Raw genomic sequence first — 22,100 nt, forward strand, 5'->3', positions numbered from 1 at the left:
ATAGAATTTTCTTTTTTTTATTAGGTCTGGAAATTGGAACAATAATCGTGGTGGTAGCGGTGGTTCCAAGTTTGGAGGAGGAGGAGGAGGAGGAAGATTTGGTGGATCGAAATTCGGTGGTGGCAGTGGCGGTGGTGGCGGTAAATTTGGCGGTAACGGTTATGGTAACAAGAAAGAATTCTCGGGTGGGCAGAACATGCGTCGCCCTAATTGGGATTCTATGTCGCTACAGCCATTCAACAAAGATTTTTACAACCCACCACCGGCCATACTTAACAGATCACCATATGAGGTAGAAGCCTATAGAAACAAACATGAAATCACCATCAGTGGTGTTGATGTACCTCACCCAATTGAAAAGTTTGATGAAGCAAACTTCCCAGACTATGTCATGCAAAGTATCAGTAATATGGGCTATAAAGACCCAACCCCAATTCAAGCGCAAGGATGGCCTATTGCTATGTCTGGAAAGAACTTGGTTGGCATCGCCCAAACCGGTTCAGGCAAAACATTGGCATACATTTTACCTGCTATTGTTCATATCAACAATCAACAACCTGTAAGGCGAGGTGATGGCCCTATTGCCTTGGTATTGGCACCAACAAGAGAGCTTGCCCAGCAAATTCAACAAGTTGCAAGTGATTTTGGAAATGCAGCCTATGTCCGTAACACATGTATTTTTGGAGGTGCACCAAAAAGGGAACAAGCACGTGACTTGGAAAGAGGTGTTGAAATTGTCATCGCTACACCTGGAAGACTTATTGATTTTCTAGAGAAGGGTACTACAAACTTGCAACGTTGTACGTATCTTGTACTTGATGAAGCTGACCGCATGTTGGACATGGGTTTTGAACCTCAAATTAGAAAAATTATTGAACAGATTCGCCCAGACAGACAGACTTTGATGTGGTCTGCAACATGGCCCAAAGAAGTGAAAAAGCTAGCAGAAGATTATCTTGGTGATTACATGCAGATTAATATTGGATCAATGCAGTTATCAGCAAACCATAACATTTTGCAGATAATAGATGTTTGCCAAGAGCATGAAAAAGAAAATAAGTAAGTACTTTCTATTAATTACACTTCTCATTTGACATGGTCAGAATGATGAATTAAGATGTATGAATAAATGATTATATTAATAATATTCTATCCTCTAAGAAGATCTGACTTCAACTTGATATCCAGAAAAATTGCATCTCTGCTTATATAAGTATTATTAACATTTTTTTTTGTTTAGATTGAACACACTATTGCAAGAAATTGGAGAAAGTCAAGACCCTGGTTCAAAAACTATTATATTTGTTGAAACCAAGAGGAAAGTAGAAAATATTACAAGAAATATTAGACGATATGGATGGCCGGCAGTATGTATGCATGGTGATAAGACACAACAAGAAAGAGATGATGTATTAAATCAATTCAAACAAGGCAGAGCCACAATTCTTGTTGCAACTGATGTTGCAGCTAGAGGACTTGGTAAGCTTAATTAATTACATGACAACTCAAGAAAAAAAGAACATTTTATTTTCACAATTTATCATGTTCATATATTTACATCATGTAAAATTAATTTGTTTTATATTTTCAGAGGCACTGGCGGAAAGTTATTGTGTTCTATTTGATTACTGCCCCAAATTTATGGGCATGTTACTGCACTGGATATGTACCTAAGACATTTTTCTGATGCAGTTGGTAAATAAAAATATGCAGAATGCAATAACTCGTCAATTTAAAGGTGCCTCAAAGTGCCTTTCACTTTGATTGGACCCGAGGCCGGAAAGCTGGATAGTATGTCCGTAGTTCGGATACACTTGAAAGTTGAGGAAAACCTGGTGATGCACTGAGACAAACATTTGCAAAAATAAAGATTATAGAAGTGCATTGTTGAAAAACTTGACCATGGATTGAAAATTTTGATTATCAGGAAGGGTCAAGGGTTTTCTGTTTCGGCCATAATGGAGTTTTTCAAGGGGCAATAGATATTTAGAGAGATTACTGACTAACCGAAATAAGTTTGCGCCCTGAAGAAGACTCCTGGGTTCCGAGTGAGAGGCAATAGATACATGTATTTTCTACATTTGTTAGTGTAACTCACATGTAAGTAATGCAGTTGAGTTGCAATGATTAGGATTATGATATAAAGTCGTCAGTGGTATATGATTGTTCATTTTTAAGTTTGTAACAGATTTTATCTATCGTACATAATTTAAAATAAGACTAATAAATCTGTTCTAAGCTTTTTTTGAACTTTTTATGACTACGAACATGAATTTGAATTAATTTATCTAATGCTTTTACAGATGTGGATGGAATTAAATATGTAATAAACTTTGATTATCCTAACTCATCTGAGGATTACATTCACCGAATTGGTAGAACGGGACGATCTAAATCAAAAGGAACATCATATGCATTTTTCACACCTTCAAACTCTCGTCAAGCCAAGGACCTGGTCTCAGTCTTGCAGGAAGCTAACCAGGTGTGTTTTAAATTCTCTCATTTCAAATGCATTTTCCTCATACCTTTGGCATGGGTACGTTTTTTAATAGCGTGACATGAATGCAAGTATGAGGTACATGAAGACAGCTACATGCCTTCGGTGTCCACATTATATATTATCTGGATCCCATCCTCAGATGCTGTGACATACATGTTTAAAGAACAACTATAATTTTTGTTATCAAGAGAAATGCTCATTAATTTTATTTTTTCAATTTTAGATAATCAGTCCTCAATTACAATCAATGGCTGACAGATGTGGTGGAGGTGGTGGAGGATGGAACAGGAATAAGTTTGGTGGTGGAAGAGGTGGAACTTTTAAAAGAGGAGGAAACTTTGGAAGAAGTAATGGGACATCCCACAAAAGATTTAATGACTACTAATGTAGATTTAAGATAATTTAAAGAGTAGCAAATCCTCATGGAATATTAATTAAGTGTATGTATCATGTATTTAAAGTGTGAAACTGATGTCAAGTGTTTGTAGTGGATCTTTTTTGACATTTCATTCAATGTGAGGTTGATTGTTCCAGTACAAGTATACATAGCTTGTGGAAGCATCTGGTTAATTTACTTTGTTGCTCTGTGATAATTTGATGAGGATTAGCTTAATTTTAAGTTATTTTGTATTTGACTACCTTGTCTTGTCCCATATTTATTATATTTTTTGTTATCCCTTTTTTCACAATACCTTTTTGTATTTCGATAAAATGTCCCAAATCTTCATTCCAATGTGAAAACTTACATTAAAATAGAATAATTACCTAAAATGAATTGGTTTTATTTTTCCTTCATATTTGAAATCCATTCAGCAAATAACAAATAGGTTAAATAATTCTCGGAACTCGTCTCTACCCTGTGGCGAATTCCGAGTAAATGTGTAGTAACTGTCATGTAATAGGCGTCAGGTTAGTGCTCTGACGTGCACTAAGAAAGCGTTTTGTTTGACTAGATACGTACTTGTTCTCATTTAAGAATCGGCTCAGTGAATTACTGTTCAGGCCTCCACTTGTTTTTTTTTTCTCTGATAGGGAAGCGCTTGACTGCCATCTCGGCTACTGGTAAGCGTAGATATAGATATATGGAGCTCGCTTCTCTAGGATCCCCATATTATACTCGTCAGGGAACAGACTGGAAGCATGTTCCAGTCCCTTGCGGTTCGAAAAAAGAATGTTGTCGAACCGCTTAGTCCGGGGACATCGAACATCCACCATAAAGCGGTGCCTAGAGTCTGCGCCTCTACGACCGATGGAAGAATGGGGATGGCGGAATCAAATTGTGTAATTCCGCCGTGCACTCTCCAAAGCGTATCCGATAAAAGACCGATATACTAGCCACTCTACGGCGATGAGCGAGGCTCTGTAGTCTTGCCTACCAGATCATCGTCGTCTATGAGCTTCTTAGCATGCCTCTATCGCCTCAAGCGTCTCCAGCTGATATTTGGCAGAACTATCCCAGAGGTGAGAGCAGTATTCCATACACGACCGAACTTGTGCTTGGTAGTGATTGAGCAACTGTCTCGGGCTGAAATACTGTCTCACCTTCGCCAGAATACCAAGCTTTTTCGAGGCTACTTGGGCTTTTGATACAATACTTTTTTGTTCCTTATTTTTAAATTTTTTTTGTTTGTCATTTATTTATAATTAATGAAACAAATGTTCGTCCTCAAGTCGCCCATCCTAGAAATCTTTATTTTCATCGTTTAGATTATATAATTAATTTTGATTAATTATCGTTTGTTCAACCATCCATCATTATCATCATCATCAGTCCATATATGTTCCCACTGCACACAGACCTCTCAGTCAGGCCATAATCCACCACGCTGGTCAAGTGCGGGTTGGCAGATGTCGAACTTTTTGATTATCGGACATGAAAATATTTGCTGCACGCTCGCTAGTCTCGAATCCCGACTGAAAAATGGGTATAAACCTCTAATATACAAAAACATCAATCATGTGTGAAAAAAATAAAATTGACCGTTTGCAAAACACTGTTTTTTATACCTTTGAGCTCGAATATCTTTAAGAATGAAAGAAAGAAAACATGGGATCTACCGGGACATATTATTTGTATTCGTATATTAGAGGTTTGTACCTATGTCAGCTCTATGCGAATTATTGCAAGGTTAGCCCTATATTTTTTTTCTATTTTCACTGGACTAAATTTACAAGCAAGTAGCAAAAGCAGTAGTGGTTCAGTGGCAAGAACCTCGGATTTCAAAATCGATAAGTCGGGGCTCAAGACCGGGCGAGCGTGCAGGAATTAAATTCATTTTTATTTATCTGCACATGTGGATAACATCACCACTGCTTAAAACGGTGAAAGAAAACACCGTGAGGAAACCGGCATGTCCAAGAACAAAAATTCGACACGACATGTGACATCTGCAACCGGCACTTGACCAGCGTAGTGGATTATGGCCTGAACCCCTCATAGGAGGCCTGTGTCCCAACAGTGGGGACATATATATGGGCTGATGATGATGATGATGAAATTGACATTTAAATTTTGACAGAAATGACTAGTCTTCTTCTTGTCTTCGTTAATGGACTCGTAACCGAGTCATTAAATCTTAAAAAAAATTGTTGATGGAAATGACTAGTCTATAGAAAATGAAAATGACCATGATATATGACATGATATAAGATGGAAATGACAAATTGACAAATGACATAACTAGAATGTAAAATCAAAAATGTATTGTGCAGGTTGTAAATTGTTGAGGTTAAGTTTCGGAAATGTAATTTTGTACAGTTAAAGTAACTAAATAAATAAAACTAATCAATGAAAACAAATAAATTGATAAATCTACCATTAAAACTTGTGTCTATATATATTTGAAGAATTCATTGTGATAATGGCCCAGAATATTGTAAAGAATTTATTGAGGCGTAAAGAATTTTCGATACCGTAAGTATAGTTCAATTGACCCTGAAGAAAATTTATATATAATATTATGACTGGATCTAATTGGTATTTTCCTGTAGATTTTGTCCAACAATAAGAAATACATCCCGAGGCAATCCGGCTTTGAAGCAATTGGTCCGGTCGACAGTATCATTTCATCATGTTTTGCAAAAATATTCAAACTCAACCTCTAAAAGAACATTGGAACAGAACCGTTTGTATAGTAAAAATCGTTTTTACTCTGTAAATGCAGCTCAAAAAACGGACCAAGATTATATAAATGAACACAAAATAACTATCATTGGTGAGGATGTACCAAAACCGTACAGAGATATTGATGTTAGTGGATTTCCAGATTATATAAAGTCCTTTTTAAAAGAGCAAGGTTTCACAAGTCCAACAGTTATTCAATCCCAAGCTTGGCCCATAGCATTAAAGGGTGACAATTTTGTTGGTATTGCCCAGACTGGTACTGGTAAGACACTGGCATATCTTTTACCTGCTGTGGTACATATAAAAGAAGCACAAGCAAGACGAGGCAGGGGGCCAAGGGTACTTGTTTTAGCACCAACTAGAGAACTAGCCAGACAAATTGAGGAGGTTGCTAAAGAGTTTCAGAAATCCTTAAATATTCGTTGTTTGTGTATATATGGAGGAGTTAGTAGATCAAGACAAGCAGATGAGCTACAGTATGGTGTTGATATATTAATAGCTACTCCTGGAAGACTAAATGACTTTATTGATAGTAAAGTAACAAATCTTTCAAGATGTGGTTATGTTGTTTTGGATGAAGCTGACAGAATGTTGGATATGGGTTTTGAACCACAGATAAGAAAAGCCTTGGAAGGTGTTCCTTATGAAAGACAAATTTTAATGTTTTCTGCTACATGGCCAAAAGAGGTGCAGCATTTGGCTAAGGATTATCTAGGCAAATTTGTACAAGTAAATGTGGGATCAACTGATTTAACAGCAAATCACAATATCACACAACATATTCATGTAGTTCAACAGCATGAAAAAATGGATAAGTGAGTATTTTTAGTGGTAGATAAATTAATAATTGTTTGAAAGTTATTTGAAACTTGACTGATGAGATATAACCAACAGTAAGTTTTAAATAAAGTGTAACGCTTTCTTTCTACTTAATGTATAAAACTATAATATGCCTTTATCTCATTTTATCATATTCAATAAATCTTAAAATTTGCTATTACAGGTTGAAAGAGATTATGCATGATATATCTGGCCAAGGATGTGGAAAAATATTGGTATTTACCAATACAAAAAGATTTGTTGACAGTCTCACTCTTACCCTGCGTAGAAACAAGTGGTCTGCTGTTGGAATTCATGGTGATAAGTCACAAATGCAAAGAGACAATATAATAAACAAATTCAGAAGTGGTGGCACAAATATATTGGTTGCAACAGATGTTGCAGCGAGAGGATTAGGTGAGAGCTTAATTTATGCTGCTTTATTCATTTATTTCAGAGAAATGATCCAATGTGGTTTTGGGTTTTAGTACTTGTTAAATAAGTTATATCTTTTGTCAAATCTAGTGAGCGGTTTGAAATAATATTAAGAGTAGTTAGCTTTTGCTCTAAGCAAATTTGTGATGTACTTGTGTGAACATTAAATATCCTAAAAAAGAGACTATTATATAATTGATACTTTTTGTTTCAGATGTCGATGGCATAACACATGTTATAAATTTCGATTTTCCGAATACCACAGAGGACTATATTCATAGGATTGGACGCACGGGAAGATCACAAAATAAAGGTGTATCCCATACAATACTCTCAGATGAGGACGGCCGACAAGCAAAGAGCTTAATAGCTGTGTTGAAAGAAGCCAATCAGGTATTACCATAATTACCATTAATACTATAAAGGTGATAGTTTGTAAGAATGTATGGATGTATGTTAAGAGTAACATTGCATAAATCTGATATTATTACTATTAAATAGGTATTTTATAATACTTGCCAGTGTTGTCAAGAATAACAAATAAGTTACAGAAAAACTTGCTTTTGTCTATGTTGAGTGATTGATAATATACATGTTAAATTTATTAAAATATAATTTTTATAGGAAATACCACAAGAATTGGAGCTTCTGGCAAGAGATCATGATAACACAAAAAACATTGACCGAAGAAGAAACCCAAAGGGCAACCAAAAGGGATATAACTTTAGAAGGAATAATAATAACTATAGAAGCAGTAATAAGAGATGGCAATCATATGATAGAAATGATTATTATTAGAACTAGGTTATTATTATAGCTTATTTGCTTGTATTTAGTTTTAGGATTTCCATAGTTAAATAAAAAATTTGAAATATACACACTTAATTTTATTTAAATTCCTAATATCCTCCACATTATATAAATCTCTATAGCATATAAATCTGATATGTATGCTATCAGATTTACATTCTATTCATTAGATTTTTTAATTGGGTAATTGATTATCTTAGATAACCAATTTTAGACGTCTATTTTAATCTATAGTCGTTCTGTTTATAAACATCAAAATCATGAAGTTGCTATGGCAACTAAGTTATGAGTGTCGCTCGATATAAATAACGTAGTAGAGGCGGCGTAAACAATATTATGTAAAATTTAACTAAAATGGCATTGCTACCCGATCTTGATATACGAACTGTTTTGAATGTTGTAGAGGAAAACTTTGAAAGGCATCATTTGGTAAGATACTTTAACCTCTCCAAAAGTTAAGCTTACTACTGGCACCGATTAATGACTTTTTTAAATTCAACAATAAACATGATACTCTTTACATATGCTGTTTGGTATTAAGAAATGTTATTTCAGAAAACCTATGCCCTTCGCATGATTTATACAGGTGAACATACTATGACTAAACAGGAGATCATACAACAATTTGAGCAGACAATCCATGATGTGAATGCTAGTTACTGTGAAATAAATGTTCATGGCTTATTACTCGTGTATGATAGTTATTTTGTTCATATTGTTGAGGTTAGTGCTCAGTAATTCAGTATCTCTATCAAATCTAATTAATAGCGGGATGAACGGAAAAAATAATAGTTTGTGGTTATTTACCACTCGTGGATGCTCGTTAGCAGTAAAGTTTTAAAATTTTAATTAGGTATCTATAAGTCTTACATCTTTAGCTGCGTTACTAGTTGTTTGTATAACATCAAATCAAGATAATGCATAATGTTAATATAGAGACCTAAGAACATTTTGTGGGACATGTATGACATTCAAAGATGATATGTTACTAGGGCTCTGAAGACACAGTGTATAGACATTTAAGGTTCCTATTTCAACGTGAATTGTCGTGGATAGAGTATATGAAAAAGCAAGATGAGGAAGCGGCCAATACTGATGATGAGGAAGAAGGTATAAAGCTGCTTGAAGAGCCAGAAGAAACAATTGAGAGGAGAATGTTTAAGCGTTTGAAGATGTTAGTGACATACCATTCTATAACGAAGGTAAGAATTTTCGTCAGTCAGTTCATTCAGTATTTATTAACTTGTTTAAGATTCGCTGTTTTCCAACTCAGATATCTTATTACTATGTAATATATAAATGTTCGAATAGGGATTAGATCTAAATAAATACCAATCGACGTTTAAAAGTTTCCATACCTTAGCAGATATATTATATCTCTATGATGTCCATTCTGCCTATTAAATGATAAAGGAAAAAGTACGAAATATTTACAGCGCTTCTTCGACGGTTGGCGAGCGGTGACGGCCCGGCCGCCATCTCTGGTTGGAAAGCTTGATGTCTATGGCCCGCTGTCTGAGCATGTTGAACAATTGCGAATTTGTCTTGATAAGATAAGCAAGTTCTGTGCGCTTGCTCAAGCTGATGAAGAGGTGGATCCATTGGCTGTTATATTTTATATTGTTTCTTATATTTTCTGTACTTTCACCGATTGAATGAAATTAAACGAATATATCTCTTTGTAGTAATAACATTGCGACATTAATATAATAGTAAATAAGTAAATTTAACTTTTATAGATGAGTGAAAACACCGCCCGTTATCAAAGGCTCGCTTTGAGCATTGTAAAGATTTTGACTAAAAAAGTGTATAAATCTAAATCAATATGCAGCTTTATGAACATAAGTAGTAACTAGTCTTGCGTTTCAGCTATCATTTACTGGTTTGAGTGCAAATGATCCAAAAATGGAAGCTTTACCTGAAGTGACTTTATTGGATTATTTGCTCCAATCCCAGCACATACTGGATCTTCGCCACGTAGTGCATTTACATAGGCGAGTCGATGACTATGCGTTCTATTTTGGTAAGTACATCATATGAGAACATTTCGGCTCACCATAAATGTTGTTAAGTTAACTTATAGCATAAATTTCAAGCATTCAAAGTACCAGGCAGATTTAATCTGTTTAATAGATGAGAGTGAATAAGCACGGCTTTGTAACTGCCGTTTCCGTTTTTAATTACAATATTCTTAGGGTTTATCCTGTTTACCTTTTTGATACATTATTGGCCTTAGTGTACCAAAGTACAAACTCATTAACAAATAAAATCTGAAGAAGGTTTGACATTACATATATAACTTGATACAGCGAATTTTCATCAATTTAAAAAACTATAATTTGTATTTGCCATTACTGCTCGTAGACAACAAAGATATTTTTTATAAGTTTTTAATGTTCTTTATTATATTTTAACTGTAATATAATCATGTATTTACTTTGTGAACAGAGAAAGTGTGGCCGCTACCATCACACTTCACACCACGTCTCCTTTACAAGTTGAAAATTGACGATTCATTTGTCGAGCCATTACCGGTTATGCCGTGGGAATTAGTAAAGAAAGAAGTTGCAGAAGATGAGGAAAGAGAAGAACAGAGTGGAAGTTCGTCTAGTGATTGAGGCTTTTAGTAGTTTAGTTTATAATTTAGTTTGTACAGAAAAGGCTATCAAATTGCATTATTTTAACAATGTGTGAACGTCCAATCATGTGAAAAAATATGTAATGAATAATAAACGATATCCTCTATTAGTATGGCACAATATTCTGCTACTACTTTTATTTTTAGCTTGAGTTATCAGCATAAATAGGCATTTTAAAAACAGGTATCGATCTTGTTTGTTTGCGATTTAAAATAGTATCCATAGTAATGATATTGATCTAATACATGGTTGTAGTAGTATACTTACATTACGCAGTAACTTTACAACCGATCTGTGTGGAAAAATGGACAAACAGAAAACCAAGAAAAAGAATAGGAAAACAGCACTGCGTATCAAACTACCACCAATCGAACATGAAAATATCGGTAATGTGCAAACTATTTTAGACGTTGATCCTCATTTTTATTCTTTGGTCGAAAATAGACCGATTAGACCCAATAAATCTTTACTAAAATATAAAAAAGATATACGCGAAGTTTCACTTAAAAGAACACTTTATGGTTTTTTGGTCGACGAAATACTACGTATAAACAGAGATATTGAAACAGAAAGACATAATTACGAAACTGCTTCTAAACATTTTGAAGAATATAAGCATAGTTTTGATAAGTTTTTAGCATTCGATAACAATAAAACAATAGTTATAATGAAGACATCGGACAGCTTAGCGAAAGAATTAGCAAATCAAACAGAAGACAATAAGAAAGCTAGCTATGAACTTGCTTCACTTAAATCAAAATTACAGTACATTGACGAGACATTACAAATTTTATTATCCTTTCAAAGTTTTTTATACAATGCTGCACCTGTTTTATGGCGTGAAACAGTTAGCAAACCAGTGAAATATTCTGAGATTTTTACAATGGACACAAACGTCTTTAAAAATATTGATAAAGAACTGATAAAAGAAAGACTAAGTAAATTACATCAACCTTGTCTGTACTTCAAAACTCCAGAACAATTAATAAATGCTTTTAGCATGCTTGAGAAGCAAAATTTGAATTATCTTTTAGTAACTGAAGAATTGAATTCAGAAAAGAGAAAGTTTCTTAAATCTGTTGAACATTTGAAGTGTTTGATGAATATGGAATTAGATTACGTTCAACAGCAGGTAACTATAGACTAGGTATACAGATAACTAGGTTCTAGATAAAATTTGGTCAATTTTTATTTTAATATTCGGTCTCATTTCAGATTAACTTAACGGAGGAGATGATCAAATGGAATGAAGCAAGGGAAGTGGAACTGAAAAGACGTTTTTTTAAAATTCTTAACGATAATATTCGTTACTTACTTTCATCAGAGACGTCACTGCAAATAATTAATTACGTTGAATTTGCATTTAATCAAATCATAGCGCCCAATGATACAAATCTTAGTCCCTTAGAAATGATGTTTTGCCTTGAACGAGAATATAATAGTATTATGCTGGACTTATCAGCCTTTGACTTGGACGATATAAAGTCAATAGAAAAAGAAATATACGAAAAAGGTGTCAATGAAATAAAACAGGCAAAGGTAGCAAATAAGCTGTTAAAAGATATTGATAAATTAAGCAAACGTTTAAAGTCAGCATACGAACCATCTAAGCGTACTTATAATTAAATTTATTGAAGTTTCGTACTAAATCAATAATTTATTTTAAAAATTTTCAGCAAACTGTATGTTTATGTGTATACAATATGGATGTTTTTAAATTTCAAAATCTTTATGTGGATTTTCTTTGCATTCCTTCCTTATTTGTTTTCTCAAATCTTCTTTAGGAATCTCATTTTAATTCTATTCTTTTTGTCCTATTTAAATTGATAATTGTCATTGTCAAACACACAAGCTTTTGAATGGTATTCATTGTGATAGATAATTTTTAGTTTATTTTCGTAGCATATTTGTATTTCTATTAATTTTCGACATGTCCTGTTTAAAAGAAGAGCGTAAACCGATACGCCCAATAAAGACTTTGGATGTTATTTTTAGACGACGTTATGTTCCTAATACACAGCATTATTTTACCAATCGAATTAAAGCATTTAAGAGCGATGCGAGCAAAATAAAGCCATCACAACCTTTTTTTGTGCCAAGGTCAGAAAAATTGCTTTCTTACATAAAGTACAGCGATCGCAATGAAAAGCTGATTTCCAGAAGAAGGTTATGTCAACCGTTACATCTGAAAGACAATCTTAGAATAGCGGCTACAAGAGACATATCTAAAAGACTTTATCTTGAAGAACCTCCAGATAACATAGAGACTGTTGTTAAAATTCACCCAGAGTTCTACACTGTCATCGAAGGTCGACCTTTACGATGTTTTGATGATATAAAGGTATACGTAAATAATATTCGTAATTATGCAATGAATCGACAACAAATAGGATACAGGCGCGATTTAATTTTAAAAATTGATGAAAGTTTGGCTGAAGAAACCAAAGAGCACGATATAATTGTGATAAACTTAAAACAGCACATTAAGAATTTTCAAAAATTTTTGACTGAAGATTATAAAAAAGCATGTGCCAAAGTATCTAATGCCGAAAAAGTTTATTGTGATTTAGTCGCAAAAAATTCAGAATTCCTTGGATATGTTTCGAAATTGACGATCCTAAATAACATTATATTCAAACTAGATGCTATAAGAGGTATTTTAAAAATTTACAGGAGTTATTTAATATTTGTTGCACCTCTTTCATGGAGACAAATGTATGATGAAACTTTAAGGGATAGAATTCAATCAATACAGTTTGAGACCGGAGAGTTTGCGACAGACAATGATTTGGTTGAAACCTTGGACATAGATAAAATGATTGAACTAGCTAGACAAGAATTACAGAATCCTAATCCGGCTCATATGTATTTTAAACGACCACATCAAATGATATATCTCTTTAGGATAATGGAATTACAAAGTCGAGAATACCTAATACAACTTTCTAAAACTGATGCTCCGTTTAGAATTTTGCAAGATCGCATTAAGCAATTAAAGTTGGTTACCACGCAGGAGCTCGATCACTTCCAGTACTATATAGATTATATTACTAATGAGATCGCCCGAGAAACTTACAATGAGACATATTTACGTGATAAATTTTTTCGCATATTAAACACTACGTTTTACGACAGTGTAGCTAGTCCAAATACATTGAAATTAAGAATTTGTATAGAATACGTTTATGAACAAATATTTGGAAAATGTGAGGAAGGACATCAATGCTTACAAGACCCAATGAAAATATTGGAAGTTATGTATGAAGATTACAATTTACGTTTAGATTCATTAGATTTTAAAATAGTTAATCAAGCGCGTAGTGATTTCTTTGCTCAAGATTTGAAGACGATGACAAATGCTTATAAAGCTCAGCGAGAACTTAGGGCGTTCCGTGAAATGACAAATGCAATGAACAAAGCATTTTTACCTCCAGCAAAATATAAACGTCCCGTATTAAAAAAGTTTTTGGATAAAAAGAGTCGAATGGCTTTATTACTAGCTGAGAAAAGGCAGTCCAATATCATGAGTGGAGAGAGACCAAAGCCGAAAAAATACAAAATTACACCGGAGGAAAAAGAAGGATTACTGATGTTTACAGACTGGTGTGAAGGAACAAATCCGGGGCCATACTTAGAGGAGTACTATAAGTACGTTAAACCTGCATTTGAATGGGTTCCTAGAAAGTCAGTTTTTCTATAAATCTTGTGTCTTAAATTTGAATATATATCTTGAATTTTGATACATGTGCCATTTGAATTCTGACACATGTCTTTGTTATCTAGTTGGTTTTGTTAATTATTGATTCTAGTTTAACACCTTTTATAGAAAATAATTATTGATATTTATATCATTTATAACTCTTTGTCTGAATAATGGTTGATAAAGATTCGCGTTCATTTATTATTAATATAAACAAACCGAAAGAATTTAATTTTTTTTACCCATTAAAGCTCAATAATAATGGGCATAGCATTTTTATTCGAAAAAAGCAAGCGTCAAAAATGTGTGCAAAGAAATATGATTTGCCAAAACAAGAAATACTACCTGTACGTAAGTTAAAACGAACTCGGCTTTTACTACCTTTTAGATTGTTCATGAAGAAACAAAATAATAATCGATTTAAAAAATACACAGAAATTAGTATTTTTGATAAACATAGAATTTGTCATTCTAATTTACAAGAATATCTAGCAACCGATAAGGTTCCAAATGAAGTAAAGACCATAACTGATCTAGACGAACATTTTTTTGAGTATGTTAATGGGCGTCCAACGTTTTTACACGTGCCTATTTTTAAAACTTTTAAATTGATGCTCAACGATTTTATGAGACTTCGTCAAGAAATAGGCTACAAAAAAGACTGTGTATTTAACGTGGATGTAAATAAAATACAAGAAAATGAAATATACGATTTAGCCGTACGGGATGTTATTCAACAAGCTTATCACTTTGATAGTTTCATTTCTGAAGATTATCATAATTCTATGACTCTTTTAGCAAAATGGGAGCTATTAGAACAGAAAGTGGAGCGTCAGGAATCTGAATTGCAAAGTTTAGCTAATGAGATGTTTAGTATTAAGTCACGAATCATTGGACTTGATTATAAATACAGCCAACAACAAAAGTTTGGTAGATTTTTGTATTACTTATCACCTCCAACGTGGCGCTTACATAACAGAGATTTTGCGAGATCTGTAGAAATAGAAGCTAAGGGTTTCGACTTTGGTGATTCTAATGACGAGGACACATTCACTATAATATTTGAAAAATTGCGTAAAGTATGCTATGAAAAGCCAGTTAAACCCGTTTTATATTTTAAACATCCAGAAGACATTATAAAAGTGTTTAATGCAATGGAATATCAACAGTTGCATTATTTCACTCATGTTACACATTTAAAACCCTACATAAAGAATTTGAGAGAGAATATTAAAACACTTAAAGACATAAATACTCAAGATAGTGCTTCAGTTTTAAGCTCCATATCACATTTCAAAAATCTCCTAATTTTTTGCGAAGATAGATGTACCCAACTTAAAGAAAAATTTTATAAAATATTATTTGGTATATTTTATGACTCTGTCGGTAAATTAGATGTTTTAAAGTTAAAGCTACACTTGGAGTTTTGTTTCGAAAAAATAATTTTAGACAAGCCTTTAAATATGGACATCGTTTCTATTGCAAGGAATCTTGAAAATTTTTATATGGAATATTCTTATCATTTAGACTGTATCAAAAGTGGAAATCTTCGGCGAGCTATTAAAAAATGTCAAGAAATGGAAAATCAAAAAATCGTGAAAGCCAATCGAGCTGCCAAAGAATTGCGTCTCTTCGATCGGTTGGAAAAACAGTTATTACGCGCTCACGGTCTATATTCGAAATCTCTAAACAACGGAGTCAATTATCAGAAGCTTCATCATGCCAAAAAGCCTGATAAATTTAAAGTTCCATCTAATACTAAGAAGAGACAAAGTTTAACAGAAGACGAATTAGAGTATTTGGCACTCTTCACAGACTGGACTGAAAATGAGGACCCGTCTTTTTATTTACAGCGCTTGAGTTTAAAAGACAATGACGATAAACCTTTTTAGAGTATCTTTGTTTCATAAAGATAATTTGTATTCAACTTATATATCATTAAAATCTATATATCAATATTTTTAACATTCGTATCTAAAATCGAAATGTCTACATTTTATAAAGTCGATATAATATATGTGTTTATATATGCTTAGATCTTTAATACGCAACGAATTTTTCTGTAGTAATGGTGATTCAGGAAGAAAGTTAATGTGTATGTAACGTGCATAATTGCCCCCGTGCAAAACCGGGACAGGTTGTTTGTCTTGTAATAAAAACATTATATATTATATTTAAAAATGAAAAGCAATTGTTTTAATAAAAACAGACTTTATTAGGGGAGTCAATAGAAAGAACATTCATTTGTTATAATGAGAATGGAAATTAAAAACAATGCAATTACAATATCCATCGATACTTTTAATAAAACAAATTTTCAACAAAATATATATTACCTACACATATAAAGGTTTGGTTTCATGGTATTGACAAATAACTAGACATACGGAATTTACATATTTACAAGGAGCTTAACATAATTTATGGTAAAAAGCGTCTATATTTAAACACAGGTATATCTAAATAGTCACTAAGTTCCCTACGAATAATAAATAAATAGCTTATATAAAATTGTGTTCTTTTAGTATTTTAAGATTTCAAAACAATTATACATTGTAAGAAGTTTATTTCATAAATTTCACTCGCTTCTACCTATTTACAACTTATTTACACGAGTTTTTGAAAACTTTAAAAGCCTCTGAAAAAATACAAGCTTAAGGAAACAGAAAACAGAGCTTACAGATAACATTTTTGGGATCAAAGCTATAAGTCTCGCCTACTCGAAAGGATATAAATATTATCTATTTTTTGAATGAATATAACTTGTGGGTCCCAATAAGAAAAGCTGTCGATCAACATTTACATTTTTTAGTACATGACTTAATTATGAAATAAGTATGAAACAAATATGTCAAAATTTGTATTTAATGAGCAAATTACGAAGAGAATGAAGAAATAAAAAAAGAATCAGATGAGTTATTATTTATGTAAACTCATAATAAAACAATATGTGTGTACACTCTTTTGTCTAAAAATGTTTCCTATATTATGACAAATTACAAATATTAATGGTCCCACACAATATTGTGAGCCAAATAAACGAATTACATCGCATTTTTTTATTTTACTCGCTACTGAAAATTTGTGGGGATTAAAATCAGTCCTACACTCACGATGCTATGTTATAGTTTATCTGTTTTAAAATTTTACGAATCTCTTCGTTTCCTACCTAGCTATTTTCAAAAGAAAATGACTAGTTACTAAATTAATTATCAAAATATTCGTATCCTTCAAAATGTTCAATATAACTTGAGCAACATTATGATGGAATATTATCATAAGACGTTACAAATCTATCGTAAAAACAATATTTGGTGTTTCTACCGTGGACAACGTTAGCAGTATCCATACCTCAAACGGTATCGTAGCTTTATCGATTAGGACATTGATAAACAAACTTTTACCATATAACTTCTGCCGTATATGAGTTGTTTATCTAACTCGTTTCTTTTGTAATTTCGCAAGTTTTCTTCTTTTGAGTATCATTTCATATAAAGCTTCGAGGCCTTCGTGTAGACCTTCTCCAGTGATAGCACACGCTGGTTGAACGTGCCACGAATGGGCATCCCGAGACCCGTGCGGGGAAGAAACTAACTCGTGAAGTCCTAATAGTTTTTCTAACTCCCGGGGCTCTTTAGCTCCCGGTAAATCTTGTTTATTTGCAAGTACCAGTATCGGTACACCGGTGTTATCTGGCGATTTTGCAGTTCTAATAAGCTCCATTTTAGCCTCTTCCATCCTCTCTACGTCTACAGAATCTAAGACAAATATGATGCCATCCGTACACCTCGTGTAGGATTTCCATAGTGGTCGTAATTTTTCCTGACCGCCGACATCCCACACAAGAAAGTTGACACCTTTTGACTTTCCAATGGTGCCTTTAACTTTCTCGCAGTTAAAACCAATAGTGGGGACCGTATTGAGGTACTGATCGAACTTGAGCCTGTAGAGAGCAGTGGTTTTGCCGGCGGAGTCCAGGCCTAGCATGACGACGTGCAGCGTGCCCTGCGTGGAAGGCAGTGCATCGAGCAAGCTCGAGTTTTTGCCCATATTTGCACCCATACTGCGAACAGAAGAGACCACTATCTGATACTCTCGTCTGACCGCAACATTGTGAATGACCTGAAATGATAAAAGTCTATAATTAATCTACTTGATCTAATCAATCTCCCATATATTGAACGAATTTTTAATTCTTTAAAGACATACAGTTTTCTATACCTATGTGAAAGATGAAAGTAAAACTAGTGCGAACAATGAACATGTAATGTATATAAGTGATTACATTTACTTCAATTTGTAAAATGATGTAATTGTTGAATTTATATTTATTTTAAACTTTACAATATTGTTTATACAATATTTGCATTCATAATTTCTGTGCAAACTTATATAGTGAACAAATATGTATTCGTATACGGGCTATAACGAGGTATCGTTAAAAGCTGTATAACGAAACGATATACGATATACAGCTTTTAATAAGCCGTTCAATGTTCAGCGCAGCCAAACAACCTATATTAGAATTCAATAACGGTGCACTACGATGATAGTTGGGGAGGGGGGAGCATACAGGCACAGGTACAGACGAGACAAAATGTCGCCACGTTGCCCTTATAGACCTTTCACAAGCTAAACCGTGCTTAGATTGAAACGATACAAATTGTTATTTTCCGATATGACCTTATGCATCTCCAGTTACATCAGTCTATGCAAAATCTTTCTTTTGTAGATTTATTTTGTTACTTGACGAGGAAAAAATAGCTCAAAGTATTATGGTGGCTGTTTCATTTCTGCTTATTACGTATGATACAATTAAAAAGAATTTAAGACGTTTTGATGTATTTCTTGTATAACCGTTTCAAATGATTTATTTCGTTATTACTTACAGGGAGTAACTTTTTGATATACCTAAATCTTTTGTTATTACTTTTATAATGACATCTCGAAAAGCGTCAGACGGTTCGATGACTTTTTGCACGGTTACTGCGTCCTGAAGCAAACTAACAACTTTGCTTGTTATTTTTGACTTTGCTGGGCATCGACCTCGGTGCCCAGTGTACATCTACGCATATTGAGGATCATTATTACGATATTTACCATTATAGAATTCTATTTATAATTCACATAATTAATTATTTTTTCACCATAAATTGCATAGTAAATTGGACAATTTTTAATCGGTGTTCTCAATCGCGTTGCGAGACATGGTTTGCCAAAGAACTTATTGTTTTTTATGGGATCATTTCTTTAATTCTACATTTTAATACGAAAGATGAAAGTGTAAGCGGATTAGATCTTAGCAAGTATGAAATCAGGTTATTTTTTATAAAATTGTGATTTCCTTAATTAAAATTCGAGGTCAGATAAATCGCAAGCGGATCCCAATACGAGCGCGGGTCAACTGATTCTTGAAAAACCCGTATTGCTACTTTTGTTTTTATTTGAACAACTAGTAACGTTTTACTATCGGATGACCCGAGGTCATGCAACCTATATTGCCGATTTTTATCTAGCGTTCAGGCAGTATTTGCGGTTTAGATATGTTGCGAGCTTTTAACGTTTTGTAATTGCTTTATCATTTATTTATACATTTATAATGTGAATTTTGATGGACTGGAACTATGAAGAATAACATATTTTATAACAATTCGCTGATTAACACCTGATCTAAATGTCCTAATATCCTATGTCCTAGTTTCAGAATTACATATATAACATAATTAGTTATAATTTAAGTGAAAAAACCGTATGAATTGAAGATCAATGATTGTATTACAGATTATTAAACGTCTTTATGAAATTTCCTATTTCTAATATTATAGAAATGAAAATAAAGTTCATTCACCGCATATAATGCTGTTATCTAGTTTTAATCGAAGTCACGAAGGTCGCGGGAGTCGGGTGAAAGCATAAGATGATCAGAAGGTGCTCATATACTTTCTCTATTTGCCCTTAGGCGCACCCAAACGAGAATTACCAATTAACTATCATCATTTGATTAAATATTTCCAATATCGAGTTACATAAACAGAAAAAAAATGATACTTTCGTTGTATTAATGAAAAATACGTGACCGTACTGGAGTACGAGCCTTAAGGATAATGCACGGTATAACTTAAATAGTATTAAATTAATTTTGAATAATAACAATTATTACAATTAGATACTTAATATTACTCAATAGATATATTTATTTTATGATCGTCAGAAATGGTAAAGCTTGAAATCTACCGCACATAAATTATTCCGTTAGAATCAATAACAGTGTTATCGTTTCATGCTATCTATATCAGCTGATCGACTCAACGATCTTCGTGAGATAGTTCAGATAGTAAAACGATGTTCCGGCAAGACTTGTAACAGGTCCTTACGACCATATACATCGACCTGCGCCTGATTGAGACGACGCGACCTACTAAAACTGAAAGTTTCCGCTGTACCAAGTTGATCTAATTTATTGGGACTGATATAAAAATAATGCATAGTTTTAATGTTATTATACTTATACTCTTATCATAATACTTGTGAAGGTTGTTTTATAACATTATAATGAAAATAAATGTAAGCAATTAGGTATTTAAGCTCATAAAAACAATTGAAGTAACAAACGAATTATAGATAGAGTAATAAGGTATCTACCAAAGCAACACTAGCTTGTGAAAGTGTGTTGATGAAAATTGTTTTCTTCTTTAATAAGTAATAACATGGCATATATTGGCAGGGTTTATGCAAATTTTACGATCGTGTTTAGCGAATTCGGTCAGTGCATATGTGGACACAACCGTTAATTCATCCATGCAATGGCCGGCGCATAACGGAGCGATCTAAAATAGATGTGAAATAGCTGACTGAATATTGTAGCGGAAAAATATATAATCAGTGCATAACTTCATGTTATGTTGAATGATTAATGATGTATATGTCACCGTAAAATTGTATACACCGTTAATTATAATGTGTCCCGCAAGATTATAATGAATCTCCCAAAAAATTGTGATCCGTTACTTTTAATACAAAGCATAATGCAGTAGTACACAAGGCATAATATAGTAGTAGTAGATTACAATATATTGATGTGAAACCTTTCCGAAATTGTGAAATTGGTATTTATATCATTCCCTCGTATGCCTGGGTTCAAGTGAGGTTAGGTTTGGTTTAATAAAAAAAATATTCGGGTAAATGGCCTACATCTGCATCTGACGGATGTAACTGGAAACGACACAATACATGACTGTGATGTTCGCAATGATTTGCAAGTAAATTTTCGATCACAACTTTTCGATAGTTCATAATCTCGCGATTTAGATTATAATCAGACAGTTTTTATAAGCTTACGTCAACTATACAACGTAACGACCTTTTTATGAGAGCATGTAATGATACTCGCACTAAGTGCAAAATAAAGTAACATTTTTAATAAAATTATTAAATGTAATGCCTATAAATACAATTGTTTTCGACTCGAAGACAAATGAAAAGTGGGATACATAAGAATTAAAAGAAGAAAAGAATATATAGCAGATTTAATAATTGTACTTACTTTATTTTGTAATGAATAATATTATAATCCTTAGACTTGGTAAGCCCCCCGTAGAAGTCTGATCTGTAACAATAAATAATATAATGATAAGTTTTTTTTGCTATCACCAAATCTGAGTAGATTTTTGTATGTTAAAAAAAAAATAACATAATTTCTAGTTAAGAAATGAGTCGAATCTTAAAATAAAACATATCTATTATTAAACATATTATACTATTATTAACATGTAAAATTAAGTTCTAAATGTTTTAGTTATGTACTTGTAAAAAAAACATGGTGTAATTTCATTGCAAAGTCCACAAATTATCAACTAACATGTCAACATACTGCGCAGCGAAATAGTAATAAATTAGCAAATTGTGTACGACTGCCTCACAATGAGCGTTAAACTATTAAATTGTCAGTAATGATGATAATATGCTGGTGGGCTGCAATAAAAACTACTTAGCCGTAAGCTGTGTAAGTGTTCCGTAAAGTTTTCACTTCTCCGCCGTGAATCGTGCGGATAATAGCGGATGACAATTTCCACG

The 22,100-nt window shown here is 33.2% G+C and overlaps 6 protein-coding genes and 2 non-coding genes across 8 annotated transcripts in view; 7 read left to right on the forward strand and 1 right to left on the reverse strand.

Moving 5' to 3' along the window:
- Positions 1 to 52: 52 nt before the first annotated feature.
- LOC119828345 (ATP-dependent RNA helicase p62-like) lies at positions 53 to 2,401 on the forward strand. Its single transcript, XM_038350472.1, has 4 exons — positions 53 to 1,059; positions 1,241 to 1,479; positions 1,592 to 2,100; positions 2,304 to 2,401. Exons 1-3 carry the CDS (start codon positions 197 to 199, stop codon positions 1,672 to 1,674), a joined length of 1,185 nt encoding a protein of 394 aa, XP_038206400.1. The 5' UTR covers positions 53 to 196; the 3' UTR covers positions 1,675 to 2,100; positions 2,304 to 2,401.
- Positions 1,102 to 1,174, forward strand: LOC119828367. The gene has a single exon (XR_005287766.1). It is a non-coding gene; the product is annotated as a small nucleolar RNA SNORD61 (small nucleolar RNA).
- A 116-nt stretch (positions 2,402 to 2,517) lies between the features above and the next one.
- Positions 2,518 to 2,653, forward strand: LOC119828366. Its single transcript, XR_005287765.1, has one exon. It is a non-coding gene; the product is annotated as a small nucleolar RNA SNORA57 (small nucleolar RNA).
- A 2,631-nt stretch (positions 2,654 to 5,284) lies between these two features.
- Positions 5,285 to 7,754, forward strand: LOC119828196 (ATP-dependent RNA helicase p62-like). Its single transcript, XM_038350297.1, has 5 exons — positions 5,285 to 5,414; positions 5,492 to 6,439; positions 6,628 to 6,860; positions 7,093 to 7,271; positions 7,503 to 7,754. Exons 1-5 carry the CDS (start codon positions 5,362 to 5,364, stop codon positions 7,674 to 7,676), a joined length of 1,587 nt encoding a protein of 528 aa, XP_038206225.1. The 5' UTR covers positions 5,285 to 5,361; the 3' UTR covers positions 7,677 to 7,754.
- A 288-nt stretch (positions 7,755 to 8,042) lies between these two features.
- On the forward strand, positions 8,043 to 10,447 carry LOC119828223 (testis-expressed protein 47-like). The gene is made up of 6 exons (XM_038350327.1): positions 8,043 to 8,117; positions 8,244 to 8,411; positions 8,681 to 8,890; positions 9,125 to 9,280; positions 9,558 to 9,711; positions 10,137 to 10,447. The coding sequence occupies exons 1-6, from the start codon at positions 8,043 to 8,045 to the stop codon at positions 10,304 to 10,306; spliced, it is 933 nt and encodes a 310-aa protein (XP_038206255.1). The 3' UTR covers positions 10,307 to 10,447.
- Positions 10,448 to 12,257: 1,810 nt separating this feature from the next.
- LOC119828314 lies at positions 12,258 to 14,048 on the forward strand. The gene has a single exon (XM_038350437.1). The coding sequence runs from the start codon at positions 12,258 to 12,260 to the stop codon at positions 14,025 to 14,027; it is 1,770 nt and encodes a 589-aa protein (XP_038206365.1). The 3' UTR covers positions 14,028 to 14,048.
- Positions 14,049 to 14,329: 281 nt separating this feature from the next.
- Positions 14,330 to 16,088, forward strand: LOC119828224. Its single transcript, XM_038350328.1, has one exon. The coding sequence runs from the start codon at positions 14,330 to 14,332 to the stop codon at positions 15,917 to 15,919; it is 1,590 nt and encodes a 529-aa protein (XP_038206256.1). The 3' UTR covers positions 15,920 to 16,088.
- A 133-nt stretch (positions 16,089 to 16,221) lies between these two features.
- The window catches only part of LOC119840699 (ADP-ribosylation factor-like protein 4C), a 37,555-nt gene continuing 31,676 nt past the window's right edge, over positions 16,222 to 22,100 (reverse strand). The window contains exons 2-3 of the mRNA XM_038367408.1: positions 21,571 to 21,633; positions 16,222 to 18,149 (exon numbers count right to left, since the gene is read on the reverse strand). Coding sequence (XP_038223336.1) covers positions 17,460 to 18,089 — 630 coding nt within the window. The 5' untranslated portion in view covers positions 18,090 to 18,149; positions 21,571 to 21,633 and the 3' untranslated portion in view covers positions 16,222 to 17,459. The remainder of the gene's footprint in view (positions 18,150 to 21,570; positions 21,634 to 22,100) is intronic.

This window comes from Zerene cesonia, chromosome 7 (assembly GCF_012273895.1).
Source record: "Zerene cesonia ecotype Mississippi chromosome 7, Zerene_cesonia_1.1, whole genome shotgun sequence".
Lineage (NCBI taxonomy): Eukaryota > Metazoa > Arthropoda > Insecta > Lepidoptera > Pieridae > Zerene > Zerene cesonia.

Coding starts and splice junctions, on each gene's coding strand:
- LOC119828345 (XM_038350472.1), top strand. CDS start 197: ATGCGTCGCCCTAATTGGGATTCTATGTCGCTACAGCCATTCAACAAA. Junction 1,060..1,240: donor GAGCATGAAAAAGAAAATAA/GTAAGTACTTTC, acceptor TTTTTTGTTTAG/ATTGAACACACTATTGCAAG. Junction 1,480..1,591: donor TGTTGCAGCTAGAGGACTTG/GTAAGCTTAATT, acceptor TTATATTTTCAG/AGGCACTGGCGGAAAGTTAT.
- LOC119828196 (XM_038350297.1), top strand. CDS start 5,362: ATGGCCCAGAATATTGTAAAGAATTTATTGAGGCGTAAAGAATTTTCG. Junction 5,415..5,491: donor CGTAAAGAATTTTCGATACC/GTAAGTATAGTT, acceptor ATTTTCCTGTAG/ATTTTGTCCAACAATAAGAA. Junction 7,272..7,502: donor TGTTGAAAGAAGCCAATCAG/GTATTACCATAA, acceptor TAATTTTTATAG/GAAATACCACAAGAATTGGA.
- LOC119828223 (XM_038350327.1), top strand. CDS start 8,043: ATGGCATTGCTACCCGATCTTGATATACGAACTGTTTTGAATGTTGTA. Junction 8,412..8,680: donor ATTTTGTTCATATTGTTGAG/GTTAGTGCTCAG, acceptor ATATGTTACTAG/GGCTCTGAAGACACAGTGTA. Junction 9,712..10,136: donor TGACTATGCGTTCTATTTTG/GTAAGTACATCA, acceptor CTTTGTGAACAG/AGAAAGTGTGGCCGCTACCA.
- LOC119828314 (XM_038350437.1), top strand. CDS start 12,258: ATGTCCTGTTTAAAAGAAGAGCGTAAACCGATACGCCCAATAAAGACT.
- LOC119828224 (XM_038350328.1), top strand. CDS start 14,330: ATGTGTGCAAAGAAATATGATTTGCCAAAACAAGAAATACTACCTGTA.